General features: G+C 33.4%; 1 protein-coding gene across 1 annotated transcript in view; it reads left to right on the forward strand.

The window, feature by feature from the left end:
• The window catches only part of LOC113520828 (protein kinase C, brain isozyme), a 280,169-nt gene extending 265,311 nt beyond the window's left edge, over window positions 1–14,858 (forward strand). The window contains exons 5-13 of the mRNA XM_052901798.1: window positions 2,420–2,548; window positions 2,996–3,192; window positions 4,492–4,812; window positions 6,573–6,746; window positions 7,764–7,855; window positions 8,489–8,859; window positions 9,292–9,452; window positions 10,533–10,694; window positions 12,141–14,858. Coding sequence (XP_052757758.1) covers window positions 2,420–2,548; window positions 2,996–3,192; window positions 4,492–4,812; window positions 6,573–6,746; window positions 7,764–7,855; window positions 8,489–8,859; window positions 9,292–9,452; window positions 10,533–10,685 — 1,598 coding nt within the window. The 3' untranslated portion in view covers window positions 10,686–10,694; window positions 12,141–14,858. The remainder of the gene's footprint in view (window positions 1–2,419; window positions 2,549–2,995; window positions 3,193–4,491; window positions 4,813–6,572; window positions 6,747–7,763; window positions 7,856–8,488; window positions 8,860–9,291; window positions 9,453–10,532; window positions 10,695–12,140) is intronic.
• The last annotated feature ends 483 nt before the right edge of the window (window positions 14,859–15,341 follow it).

A 15,341-nucleotide genomic window follows, 5' to 3' on the forward strand; every position in this document is an offset into this window, starting at 1 on the left:
CTGTCTTTTGCACGCTTTGTTATTAGCGATGTAGACGTAGTTAGTTTTGTGTCAAGACGCATTTGTTCCTGTCTCGTGTACACAGTAAATGGAGCGTAGCTGTGGTGACAAAGTATCTCGTTAAAAATATTGCTATAACACTTTATATGTTAGGAAAGTAACGTAACGTTAATTGCTTTATTCAAATAACGTTGACAATTTCACGTGTTTATTTTTTTTTTAATGGACGCAATTGAAATATGACCTTGCCTGCGGTATCGGTATACACTGGCGGGGTACCAATGAAGGATGATAAGTAAGGATGAAGTAAGTTAGTTGGTCCATTGTGACAAATTCAAAATTAATCACGATAGTTTCCAGGGGATGCCACGTAAAAGTTGACCTAATGAGGTATATTGCTAACAATGGGGCAGTTAAACCCCACTACTAACAATGCCTTTCGTCTCCCTGTTTATTATTTAGGTCTATCTATTAATACAGTATTGGATATATTAGTAATGAAATCAATTGGAATGGCTACATTTATAATTTAATATTGCATGGCCAGGGTATATTATGATGTGCACGTCCACGATATTGTAGACGGAAAATTAAAATCATTTTCGTACAAATGGATATTTTATTTTCTATTGTATCGTAACGATAAAATCTAATATTTATAATTTATTATAAAAATGGCCCATTACATTGGACCGCTTTTAAAGTTAAGATGGTTTTACCATAAAAATAATTAAATTACTCTTATGTTTATACCATCGTCGTTATTTGTATGTCCTCAGGAATGGCAACACATAGGGGGTATCATGGGCGAAACAGTATACTCTGTTATGTCCATGGTACTGCTCATGTCTATAGGCGACGGTTACTAATTTCCATCAGGTGGGCCGTCAGCTTGTTTGCCATTCTAAGTTGCATAAAAAATAGTAATATTTATTATTATATAAATGTAATTCTGAATTATTATTAAAATAGTGATTTAATAACGAAGTGAAATCTCAATGATGTTATAATGTTCTTATTAAATGATTAATTTGGAATTTAGTAGCAAAAGGAAATTAGAAAGTTTTAAAGTATATTAAAAAATGAAACAATAGTTTTTATTGTTTTATATCAAACATTTTCTTTGATTAACATTTTATGACAACAATAGTCTTTAAATTTTAATTAAGAAATAACATAATTAAACTAAAACAACATTGTTTTAGTTCAGTTATAATGTTATTTCTAAAATTAATTAATTAATTTTATTTCATGAAAGATAATAAATTTTCGGTATGTTCTTCATTTGATAATTACGAGTGTAAATAAATACAGTTTAAAAATACAGAAATAGTCTCTACTGCTTTTACGTTATACGGATTTAAAGAAAATTAACGGATATCGAATTAGATCGTCTACGTTAGCAGATAATCGAATAAAGAGCTTATTACGTGTACTGAGTTACATTTTATTGCGAAAGATGCATTCAGATAATTACGAAAAGTTTTTCTTTTAGAAAATAATACTATTCTAAAGATCTTTTTTATTAGATCTCTTATGAAATAGAATAGGAGAATCGATACATATTTGATAAATTATTCGATAGATTTTGCACCACCGCTATGTTCGTTTCTTGTTTTCTGCATTGTTAGAACACAAACTCTTCTAGAATTGAATTCTTCTAGAATACTATAAAATTTATATTTTGATCTTTGATGGAGATTTATTTTTTTTATTCACATACTTAATAATGAGATATCTAAATAAATAATGGTAAGTCCCATACAATGTTTGTATAGAAATTTTTCGTCATCTCTTTACTGTACTTATTAAATAAGTTTACTTACCATCATATTTATTTATGCTTATCTACGCTATTTTTTTTTTCTAGATTTATTATTAAATTACACTTTTATATCTAAGCACATGGTGTCACTAGTGTCTAATTTTTTGTTTTTTTTAATACTTAAAATTTAAAATTAATAACTTCTTTCAAATTGATACCACTTTCGCATGACTACTATGAGGCGTTCTTTCCTTTGACGTAAGTAGTTCTTAAAGTAATTAAAAAAATCAACTAATTATAACTTTTGATATAATCTATGCTACTTTTATAATTTACAATTTCTTCTAAGGTGATATTGCCATTAGCATTTTTCTAAAGGTGTGCTTTACCAATAAAATTAAAAACTTGAACATATTATATTTCAAAAATCCCGATATTTATTTTCAATATATATACATATATTGCTCAACTAGTTTCTGCTTCTGTAGTGTGCCACGCGTTATTATCTTCGGGATTGCTCGGCCAGTTTCGGCCTATCGAGTCCGAAACTAGACGAGCATTCCCGAAAACAAATACGTGTGTAAAGTCAATATAATTAATTGTAAATGTATATAAAATTATTACTTATATGGTTTTCTTTAATGTAAAATGCAGCATGCGATATGAACGTGCACAAGCGGTGCGAGGAGTCGGTGCCGAACTTGTGCGGCTGCGACCATACGGAGCGGCGCGGGCGCATACAGCTAGTCGTCTCATGTCAGGGCAACAAGCTCACCGTGGAAGGTATTTTTGCTCGTTTTAATCCTTTTAATATTACTGTAAAGATGTGCGAATGTTTACATGCTTGTCGCTCTTAAACAGCTGAATAGATTTGAACGAAATTTGGTAGGTACATAGTTTAAGATATTTATTTTTTAAAAGTATTCACTTAAAAGTGATTACAGCTAACTAAAAGTAATAATATATAAATTTACTAGTGTAATCTTTTAGAAGAAACAATAAAGAGAAAATCTATCTATCTATATTGTTTATTATATAGATAGATATTTTATCTTATAGCTGTGAACATACAAATAGCTGTGTATACAAATAAGAATTCTTCTAATGAAAATTGGCGGTATGTGCCTAAAACATAGAAACAAGGTTGAAATAAGAATAAGATTAAAATCTTGTAGTACAATATAATTAATTAGCCACGACATTTTAAATATAATACGCATGATATTACAGTGAAGCAAGGTCGCAACCTCATACCGATGGACCCCAACGGCCTATCTGACCCCTACGTCAAGATGAAGCTCATCCCGGACTCTGACAATGTCAAGAAAAAAACCAAGACCATCCGAAGCACACTGAACCCCGTGTGGAACGAGACTTTGTCCTTCGATCTCAAGCCTGAAGATAAAGATCGCAGGCTTCTTATCGAAGTTAGTATTATGCATTTAAAAATAATTATCATAGTAAGGGTATGTACACCGTACAGTAAACAAAAATTTTAGATGGAGTATTGATTGTTTGATTATTAAAAACGTCCCCAAAATGGTCAGCTAACTGTCTTCTGATACATTGGGCCTTCATACTGTACGAAACCTTGATTAATAACATAGATATCTTAATAAATATTTTGTGTGTACAGGTAAAATTACAAGATTAAAAACTTTCGACAAAAGCGCCTTTTAAAAAAAAAAGTAAGATCGCTGTCAAGTCATTTCTAGGCAGACACTGCATTCATCTAGAATCTAGACGGCGACCACAGCTTCTTAATGTTTTCCTGGCGCATTGCTTCCTCTTGTGACCAAATTTTTAGTCACTTGTATGTCTAGTAATTTTACTATTACATTACTTTTGTGAAACTAAAACTCAAAACCTTGAATTTGAGGAATATGAATAAAAACATTAGGCCGACCCCAAAATTTATATAATTAAGATAAGGGTAGGAAAATGATGATTACCTTTATCTCGTCTCTTAAACTGGAGCACAGCATGAAAACAAGCTGCTTAAGGCAAAAGTAGATGAGATGGAACTACCCAAAACAAATGACTGTTCCTCTTAATATTTACGGGTACGACGGGTCTTCAAGGTTTATCTCTCTCACTCTTACAGTACGAGAGTGAAAGTCGTGGCAACAAATGTTTGGAGACATCTATAAATCTTTTACTGGGGCTTTGATTTTCTTTTTCCCTCGAAGCAATCCCAATGGGATTGCGTAGTACTTTATGTTTTCTCAAAATCCACAAATATATCTAAACTTTTATTTTATTCTATTGTTTAAGGTCTCCAGGGTTTTTATATGATTCACCAATACTGTATATTGGAGTATTGAATTAACCCTATGGATGTGACGAATTGTTTTATACGATCGATTATTCAGTATTGTCGTGTGTGTTATTGTCTTTACCTTGTGGTTAATAATAATATATTAATATAAATTACTTAAAAAGGCCTGCAAAGCACAAGCAACTCCTCTCGTGTTGCAAATGTTCATGGACGATAGAAGCCTCTTTCCATCAAATGGACCGTCTGCTCTTTTGCCTCCCTAACAATAAAACAAATTTAAAGAACCTCATTAGACCTTCTTTTGGTAATTACCTATCTAGTTCATGTTTAAGTCACTACCTACTTCTCACTATTTCACATGACCTAATAATAAAATGATGATAGAACCCTCGATATCAGAAGACGCTACCTTGACACGAGTATTAATGACTATTCTCACGAATTCCAGGTATGGGACTGGGATCGCACATCCCGCAATGACTTTATGGGATCTCTTTCATTCGGCATTTCTGAGTTGATGAAGGCCCAAGCCGACGGCTGGTTCAAACTCCTCACCCAAGAGGAGGGAGAATTCTACAACGTGCCAGTTCCTGAAGAGGGTACTGATCTCGCTCAGCTCAAGACTCAGATGAGAGCGACTAGCGTGGGTGCTCGTAGGGCTCCACCCCCGCCCGACAGAGAGGTTCCGCATAATATGGCAGCGGCCGACGTCATCAGAGCATCAGATTTTAATTTTATAATGGTTCTCGGGAAAGGATCTTTTGGCAAGGTAAGAGATATTTGTCAATTACTGTACTCTTAACATTATATGCTTAATTAAATTAATGGTCGCAGGATGGGTAGCAGCATCCTTCTTTAAACATCACAAAAAGTCTAACCGAGGTTGCCATCTTGCCTGCCAAACGTAGGAACTACTAGCAAAAGTTGGCCTTATAGGAGAGCTCTATGTTAAACAGTGCACGGTTAACAATAGCAGTTAAACGACTTCAAAAGGGAAAAGTTTTTTTATACCTAGAAAGTGACGAAGAAGTATACAGCCTACCTGATACAAGTTCTGGTTTTATTGCAATATCTTTAATTCTGTACGGATTTTAATCATTGTCTAAAATCAATAAGGTTTCCTCGCATGTTGGTCATATAACAAATGTTGCTACTGTTTAATAAAAGCACATTTCTTAATCATATGTATATTATATTAATCACAAAATACAATTTGGTAATGTATTTACAAGCTGGTCTACGTCTTAACAGCACCTCATTTAGGTATGGGCTATATAGACAGTAGCTTAGGGATCTCCACCACACTTTTGTCACAAATGGACAGAATTGGTTAGAAAAATAGGTGAAAGGAAAAGTGGGAACTTAATTTTTTATCGATGTTTATTAATATTTTAGAATTTTATGATGATGATTATGAATGACTAAAGTTAAAATTTGTAATATAATAGATAGATATATAATTTATTTATAATTAATTTATTTATAGATATAATAATCGCCCATTGTTTTCTCATTGTGATTATTTCTTGTAATTATTTATATTTATAATAAGTTTACTATTGTAATCTTTTGGAGGAAACAATAAAGATAACATCTATCTATCTATCTATTTCATACGTAAAATTAGGCCTCCATCATCGACGTAGTCTAGGGGTCCAAAAACCTTAAACGTGACTTTGTTTCTTAAATAATTTTGCGACGTGCATCTTACCTACTGCAGTGGCCAATCTCTCAACGTACACTCCACAAAGTTAATAATATAATATCGCCATAGTCCCATAAAAATTATCACACTTCGTAAAAACAGCTACTTTAGCTGTTTTACAAAGAAAATTCTATAATTTAAATCCCTTATTATCTTTTTTCATGTGAGCGTCATTTCCACAGAATACCAGGACTGTGGCGATTAAATTATTCCCGCGCAAGTCGGCCCTACCTTGGCTTTTAATTATACTTTTTAATTAAAATTAAAAGTAATTAACGTTATCCTTCTTACTTTCTTAGCTGTTACAATGTTTAAGTAAGTCGAATAAATACTATCGAAATGCGAAGAATTTGCAATAAAAATCTGTTAGACTTCATTGTTCAGCATTTAAAATAAGTTGCTTATAGCTTTAAATGAAAACATAAATGTAATTAAGATAGTTTTTCACAAAAAAAAGTAGAGTTGAGCAGCAAAACCAGTTATTTTGATTTAAAACTAGATTACTAATTTTGAAAAAAATCCTATGGAATCGATCTGAAAGTACATCTTTTCAGATAAGAAAATAATTTTCCAAATCGGTTTATAATTTACGAAGAGTTATGAGATATAAACATAAAAAATACAACCGAATTGAGAAATTAATGATTTATTCCTGAGTCGCATCACAAGCTGGGTTACGCTGTCTGATATATTAAAACTTACTCTCTAATTTATATACACACGATTGCATGTGCGAGTATACACACACGCGCGCACACACATACACACACATCACAAGCTATATTAACTACATGATCTATTGAAACTTGCTATCTAATTTTCAGGTTATGCTTGCGGAACGTCGCGGTACTGATGAGCTATACGCAATTAAGATCCTGAAGAAGGATATTATCATTCAGGATGACGATGTTGAGTGTACCATGGTGGAGAAACGAGTATTGGCACTCAGCAGCAAGCCGCCGTTCCTTGTGCAACTGCATTCTTGCTTCCAAACTATGGTGAGAGCTTTATTCGAATGTTTCCCTACATTTAACGGTGGTATAAGGAGTGAGCGATATGGACCAACTACTGCTTCACGGTTTGAGAACATTGCGCCTTGCAGATATAATATATTGTTTTTTTTTTTTTTTTTTATTAGAATATTACAGTTCCATTTTTAAAACATTTGAAAAAAGTTTCCAAAGAATTTCGCGCAAAATGTATCTTACTCACATCCAATTTAGGTCTTGAACCGCTATTGCAGCAATCAATTATCTGGTCCTCAAGAACGGATAAAAATACCGTATTTTGAAAAACTAAGACAACTAAGATCTGGACTGGACGTTAATGAACACGAACACGGTGCTAATGTCGATGTGTCTCGATTCGCACTGCGGGCCACAGCTTGCAGAGCCCGTGAAGTCCTCGATACATGCGGGGACAATGGTGGTAGTAATGAAGTAGTGATGGCGCCTGTAGATGATGGTGTTTTTGCTGGAGATCAGTAATCATGTCTAGTACAGTTGTATTATAATTTTTTTACTATGTTGTAGTTACAACATAGTAAAAAAATTTTTTAATTTCGCGCTCGATATTTTATTTTGTATAATAATCGGAATTTAACGCCATCATTTAGGCAGACTATGGTAATTTACATGTGTATTGAAATCTGGTTATCCCTTCTCTTTTAAAATGTAATAAACTGGCGATCCGGAACGTCTTCATACGAGTAGATAGAATTTTCGGAATGAATATATAGCTTATCTTATTCGCTGATAATATAGCTTTCTATAGGTGAAAGTATGTTTAAAATCGTCTCAGCAGTTTTGGAGTTAATTTATTACAAACAAACCAACAAACTAACAAAAAATTAAAACTTACCTGTTCGTAATATTAGTTTAAATATGAATTTTAAATATAATATCCTTATCTTGAGAGTTGTAACGTACTGTGCAAATGGTCTGAGTTACTCAACAATTACACAGGTTTCTTGATTCTTAACAGCCCGCATTGATTGAAGAACCAATCGATTTCAGGACCGGCTTTATTTCGTCATGGAGTACGTGAATGGCGGTGATCTTATGTTCCAAATACAGCAGTGTGGAAAATTCAAGGAACCCGTAGCCGTGTAAGTTTAAATTCTTATTGTCTCAAGTTCATTTACATTCTGTTAAGTGACTTCTAAAAGTAGTAAGAATTCGATTCATCTAAATTTATTTTTGTACACGATATCATATTTTTGAGTGTTACACGCACACTCACACGCTCGCACGCACGCACATACGCACGTGCGTATGTGTATACGTTAACAATTGAAATTTTTTTATTCGGTTTGTTCTTTTTTTATTCTAATTTCAAATTTAAATAGTAATGTTTTTATATAATTGTGTAATCTTCATTTCTATGTTGTTTTGTCATATGTAACATGTATAATTTATATTATTTTTTTAAAGAGAGATTATATGTAATGAATGATATTATTAAAGTGAAAAGTTTGTTCAGTGTATGTATAAATAAATAAATATTGCCTTTTGCACAGAAAAAATGTTATTGCATTGATTCCACTGCCAATTGAGATAAGTTTATATAGTATGGACAAAAGACACGAACAACTGTTCGTATCTATATTCAATGTCTACGATTTACCATTAGGACTATCTGAATTTTACCATTTCCTGTGGCATAAACAAAAGTATTCTATGGTATAAAATACTGAAAGAGGTTGGATGCTCCGTTCTAAGAATCTAATTTTTATTCAAAGGTTTTACGCATCGGAAATTGCCATCGGACTGTTCTTTCTGCATTCCCGCGGGATCGTCTACAGAGACTTGAAGCTTGATAACGTACTTCTAGACCAAGATGGGCATATAAAAATCGCTGATTTCGGCATGTGCAAAGAAGGGATCACGGGCGACAAAACAACTAAGACCTTCTGCGGCACACCGGATTATATTGCACCGGAGATCATCTTATACCAGCCGTATGGGAAATCCGTGGACTGGTGGGCCTATGGTGTTCTGCTTTATGAGATGCTGGTCGGACAGCCGCCGTTCGATGGGGAAGACGAGGAAGAATTGTTTGCAGCTATCACGGATAACAGTGTGTCCTATCCGAAAACATTGAGTAAGGCAAGTGTATATTTTTTGTTAGTAGGTCTTTTGTATTTTTCTCTTCGAACTATCAACTTAGTAGATACCGAAAATTTTCTTGTCAATACTTATTTATAAACGACTTTAAAAAAGCTGATATTAAATTCTATTTATTTATTTATTTTTTTGTTACACGTTATCTTTGCCAATTGTGAACACCAAAAAAAAAATACTTTCAAATATTATTCAATTGACTTCAATATGGAAGTTCTAAATTATTTCATTATGAGATATCCTTCCTAATTACAAACAGCTCTCCATGGTTATTTTTTCAACCGAAATTGTTTACCCTTATATTAGTTTACCATTTTTTTTTCTTGTTGCAGAAATTATAAAAATTTAAGAAATATATGATATTTATTAGATTTTTCATACTATGCTTCTATTAATATTATTATTACAAATTTGCAGGAAGCCAAAGACGCGTGCAAAGCGTTCCTAACCAAAAATCCTCAGAAGCGTTTGGGTTGCGGCGCGCGCGGCGAAGAGGACGTCCGCACTCATCCGTTCTTCCGTCGCATCGACTGGGCGCGCATCGAGGCTCGAGACGTGCAACCACCTTTCAAACCTAAGATCGTAAGTAGACTGCCTTACAACAAATCAACTAGCCTTATAACCAATCAACTTTTTTTTTTATACAACTTAGAATGGCAAACAAGGTGACGACCCACCTGATGGAAAGTGGTAACTGCAGCCTATAGACATGAACAGTACCATGGACATAAAAGAGTATACTCTTTCGCCCATGATACCCATCAAGTGTTGCCATTCTTGAGAATTCAGGTGTTACTCCTCTGTACCCTGTAAATTCACGCCATATCCCACCCTTCAAACCGAAACACAGCCATGCAAACACAACTGCCTTATAGTCTGCATTAGAATAAAAACTTACAACCGACTAAGCGACCAACTTGCCTTACAAATAACAACATAACAACCAAAGAACTAATCTATTTTACAATTAACTATCCGACACAGTGACGTAACAATAGGGTGGCAGAGCTGGCAAAACGCTATAGGCCCCCGACCCAAAAAGGCCCCAGCTCAAGAGGCCGCGAGCTCAGAAATATATATATATATATATACATTGTACCTGAGTAGTGTTTTATTTTACTTGAATAGTTTTTTTTTTTACTGATAGCGCCCCATCAAAAGAATTTGCTACAGGCCCCAAATGGTATAGTTACGCCACTGATCCGATATGCCTTACAACCAACTAACTAATCAGTCAATCTGTCTTCAATCAATCAATAGTCCCCCCACTCCTCCCTAAAATATCACCAAAACCTAACTGTGGTTGCCAACCCGGCTGCCAAGCGTAGTAACTATTGCCAAAACTCCCCCAATAGAGATGTTCTGAAGTTGACCTGATAAAGTATATTAATAGCAATAGGGATTAATCTCCCCATTACTAACAATCCCTTCCTCCCATTTGGATTAATTTAAACATCTGTGTCTGAACTAGGTTATAAAACCTGTATCTCGGACAACTGCGCTCAACCCTCATTAGATAATACAATATTAGCTCAGCAAAGTTTTTAGTGCTACATATAAAATGTTGATTTTAAATAAAGTTATTTCATGTAATTATAACTATTAGTAGTAATGAAAATTGTGAAAAAAATTGTAGTGTCTTATTACCTATTTTAATTTCAGAAACACCGTAAAGATGTGTCGAACTTCGACAAGCAGTTCACCCAGGAGAAGACCGAGCTGACGCCCACCGACAAGCTGTTCATGATGAACCTCGACCAAACCGAGTTCATGGGCTTCTCGTTCCTCAACCCGGAGTACGTGCAGCACGTGTGAACCAAGAAGGTGGGTCGATTCTTCGTAATACGTCGTGCAATAATTAACTAACTGATTTATTATTGTCTTATTATTTTTATACTTAACTAATTACAGTGAAACTTGGGCAAATAAGACCTAAATAAATGAGAAACCTCCGTAACTAGAACTCATGCTGAGGCCCCAACACTATGACACTGAATTACCTCTGTTAGTGTGACGAAGCAAACCTCTATATCCGGAATTCGTTCTTTCGGGAGAATTATTCCTCTGTACCCAGTAAATTCGCCATATACCCTTCAAACCGAAACACGGTTGGGAAATACAACTGCTTCACGGTTGAAACACGAATGAGTGGATGTACCCAAGCAATCAACTTTTGTACAAAGTCTCCCTCTGGTATATACTATCATACAGATGTTTATTTGAAAAATACTGAAATGAAGGCTCAAATCGTTATCAGTACATAAAAAACTGAAGTTAATATCCGTTTATCCATGGAACACCCATAATAAATATCGGTGATTAATATTATTGTAATTACCCTCTTATATATGAGACAGATATTTATTTATACCTGGATATCTGAGACTCTGAGTAAAGTGGAATACCTCCATAAGTGAGACAAATTTACAGGTCCTTTAATGTCTCACTTAACCAGGTTTCACTATATTTAATTGAATATTAATTAATTATATATAATCTGTAATTATCAACTTCATAGCCCATCGGTTACCCACTACCAAACATAAGTCTTCCTATACCAGAGGGAGACTTTGTACAAAAGTCGATTGCTTGGGTACCTCTGTCCCATTCGTGTTTTAACCGCGAAGCAGTGGTGTTTGCATGGCTGTGTTTCGGTTTGAAGGGTGAGATATAGCGTAAATTTACTGAGTACAGAGGAGTAACACCTGAGTCCACAGGAATGGCAACGCATGGGGGTATCATGGGCGAAACAGTATACTCTGTTATGTCCATGGTACTGCTCATGTCTATAGGCGACGGTTACCACTTTCCTTCAGGTGGACCGTCAGCTTGTTTGCCTTTCTAAATTACTACTTAAAAAAAAATATTTCATCACAAAGTGGTCTCGCGTTACTACATCAATTGATTCCCTGCAATGCTTTTAAGATCCTCACTCCACTCCGTGGGAGTTCACGTGAAACTCGACCTAATATTGTTAGCAATGGATCAGTAATTCCTATTATTAACAATCCTCCTTTATGTGTGTGTGTGCGTGTGTGCGTGCGTGCGTGCGTGCGTGCGCGTGTACGTGTGCGTGTACAAGTGCGTGTATGTTTGGCAATTCATTTCGTAATCAATAGGTTTACCCATATTGGACTCATATGTCCCATTTAATTTATTGTGCAATATATCATAAATTATTTGTAAGTCTGGGTTTGAACAGTATATGAAATTAGTTAAGTCGTGACGTCCACTTATTTTTTTGTTCTCAACTATATATTTTTTTCACAGGGTTGAATCATACTTCTCACGTCATTGGAGCTGACTAGGCGCTCGGGTCTTGTATCGACTCCGAAGCGCGAACTCTTCTTCATCTGTCGACTGTCTCTGTCACTCATACGACATTGGTCGTAAGCTATCTCGTTCATACTCGGCTGTAAACTATGTTAAGTTCGAATGTTAAGATCTATAACTAAAGTTTATCTTGTGAATGGGGATATATGAACAATTGGGAGCAGACTTTGACACCACTTTTGTAGAGGATAAATATATGAAGTGATATTATTGAAGGAAGAAATGCTCATTCCCTAATTTTTAAGTTTCCTTTCTTCCAAACCTTTAATACTTCGTATCCATCCAATACGACATGACTTTAAACTCGTATTAATATATTATTTTTTTTTTAATTTATTTATTATTAATTTAACTGCAATAATGTTGCAATTAGATATTTCAACGAATTTTTCAAAGCAATAATATGTACTAATATAGTTATGTTACTTAATACGCTCTCTACTCATAATCTCGATTTCGTTTGACTTTAATATTCCTTAGACTATTTACGTGGATAATAAAAAAAAAAATATATAACGTGTCTTACAGAAAATATGGCTAAAGGTTTAATATGCATAGAAAACTAAACCCAAAAAAATGAGACAAAATGTGGATTTGAAATACTTTAGGCAGTATTTTTATTTACATAAATATTTCTTCTGAGTTAGTAAAATGTATGCAATATTCCTGGTATGGCAGATGTCGGTAGGTAACCGTTTACTTGTTATATTATATTAGACAGTCGTTTGCTTGTTTGACGTCTTAATATTATAAAAAATGTTATTTCTTAAATACTTGGAAATAAAACATTGCCGAAATATGATGAAAGATATCTGTCTATGCTTATTAAATCTTTGACTTTATGTACTGTTTATTTATACCGTTTGGGTACTTTAATATATTATTTCTTTTGAGAGAAATTCGACGCGTTTTCACTAATGTTTATCATGATCTTGGGGCCACGGTATATAGTGAAATTAGGATCGTTTACACTGGTAAAGTCTGACTTGTCAATGTTTTATGCCTTCACGGTAACGAGGCGCTTGAAGGCGTTTTGATATTTTAGTGTGATGAACGCTGTTTCGTTGTTTCTCATCTCTCACATATCAGTGTTGATTGTAAATAAATTAATTAACTCTATGTCGTGTCGTGTGGATGGCGGTGTTCGTTAGACATTTCTTAATGTAAGTTTCATAGATAAACTCGTTTTTTTTTTTAATTAAATTCATAAAGCTCACAGCGATTAGAATCTCTGGACCATATGCTTTTGTTTTGTATTACATTCTTAGCGTTATATTTATAATTTATCCACTTATAAAATTATTTGATATAAGCATTTTTTTTAATTATGACCAAAATAATATACATATTATAATTCATAGAATGGCCATAAAAGTTTGTATTATTAAGTTTTCATTGTCTATGATTGATATTGTTGTTATTTTGTTATGTATTTTTATAATGATCACTCTAATTAGTGATTGTATTTTGTGATGTATTGATCTAATCATCTATTGGTTTTGTATGTGTATTCACTTACATTGTACCTATTGTGTATGTGTGTGTGTGTGTGTATGTGTGTGTGTGTATGTGTGTGTGTGTGTGTGTGTGTGTGTGTGTGTGTGTGTGTGTGTGTGTGTGTGTATGTGTGTGTGTGTGTGTGTGTGTTGATGTTTTATGCGTGTGTTTTTTATTCAATCGCGATTTGTGGTCGTAATAGACGGGATTAGAAATTATAAACACCACTGTTAGATTATAATTCAAAGAATATTAACATTCGCTCAAACGAGCATCGAGACGTTAACGGCGTAATTACAAAATCAAATGCTATATCTGTCTCTTTCTCTCTTATTACATCGTACAAAGATTTGCGTTTCGTATGAATAAGCTGATTTGTAATAAGTAATCGCTGACATCAGGCGTAAGACAAGTCGATACTAACGCATAACGGATGAAAGCACTCATATTCTAAATTTATTTTGGTTAGTACGACTCTGATGCTTTATTGCTGATTCGCCACTATACTGAGTTTAATTAATTAGTTTTTAGACTTATTTTTTTCCCTCGATTTTATGTAAACAATACTAGTCAGTGCTCAGCGCCAGTACTGACGCGAGTAACTAACTGGATGTAAATCTACCCTATTAATACGTTATATAATTTAAAATATCGTATTATATTATACTAATACCGTCTACTACCACCATGCTTTTAGCAGCTAACAGCTGACAATCGTCTACTTAATAGCCTTACTAACTTAATTAATAATATGGCTAATAAAATACAATTTAAAAGTTGTTTAAATCTCTTACTAGATTAAATCAATGTGAATTTAAAAAGAGAAAAGCATTTGATTCTAAATTGAATTGTAATAAAATGACATTTTAGGTGTTTTAATTTTTTTTTTATATTATACATATGTATAAGGCTTTTTATCTTTTTCGGAGATGTTACGGAAATGTCCTGGGAAAGAGAGATTTAGTGACACCTTCCGTTGTTTGTGGTCGTGTGTCTATAATTCTAACGACACAGCTTCGTATAGTGTATACGTGGTATTATAGTAATTATTAAGTTTTCAATTCTTTATTAGATATAAGCGATAATTTAAGGGTATCACGCTGGCTCATTTTCATTACAATTAATTGCAGTTTTTAGCTATTCAGTATTAAAACGGGTTTTTTTTTTATATATATATATATATATATATATATATATATATATATATATATATATATATATATATATATATGTATATATATATATATATTTATTTATTTATTTATTTTAATAAAAGCAGTATTTTCTGCAATTAGTTTTGCTTTAAGATAAATGATATTGATTGTAAATGTTCAAATACATTTTAATTGTTTAAATTATGAAAGTATTAAATTTATCAAATAATGGAAAACGGATAAACGGGTACGGTTTTTTTTCCTGTAGTACAGCGCCATCTGTCGCACGTTATATTATATACCGCTTTATTTGTAAAATACAATTCCTAAAAACATTAATGACTTATTTTTAGCTTATCTTTTTGTCTCTCTCTTTCAATCTATACATCTAATTTGTAAGACAGTGACAAAGCACTGATATTATATTAAAAAAGTAAAATACGTTTATTTGAAATTTTACGTTTTTCTGAATAAAACGGTTATATCG

Source organism: Galleria mellonella, unplaced genomic scaffold, assembly GCF_026898425.1.
Source record: "Galleria mellonella isolate WM207_F2 unplaced genomic scaffold, CSIRO_AGI_GalMel_v1 utg80, whole genome shotgun sequence".
Taxonomy (NCBI): Eukaryota; Metazoa; Arthropoda; class Insecta; order Lepidoptera; family Pyralidae; genus Galleria; species Galleria mellonella.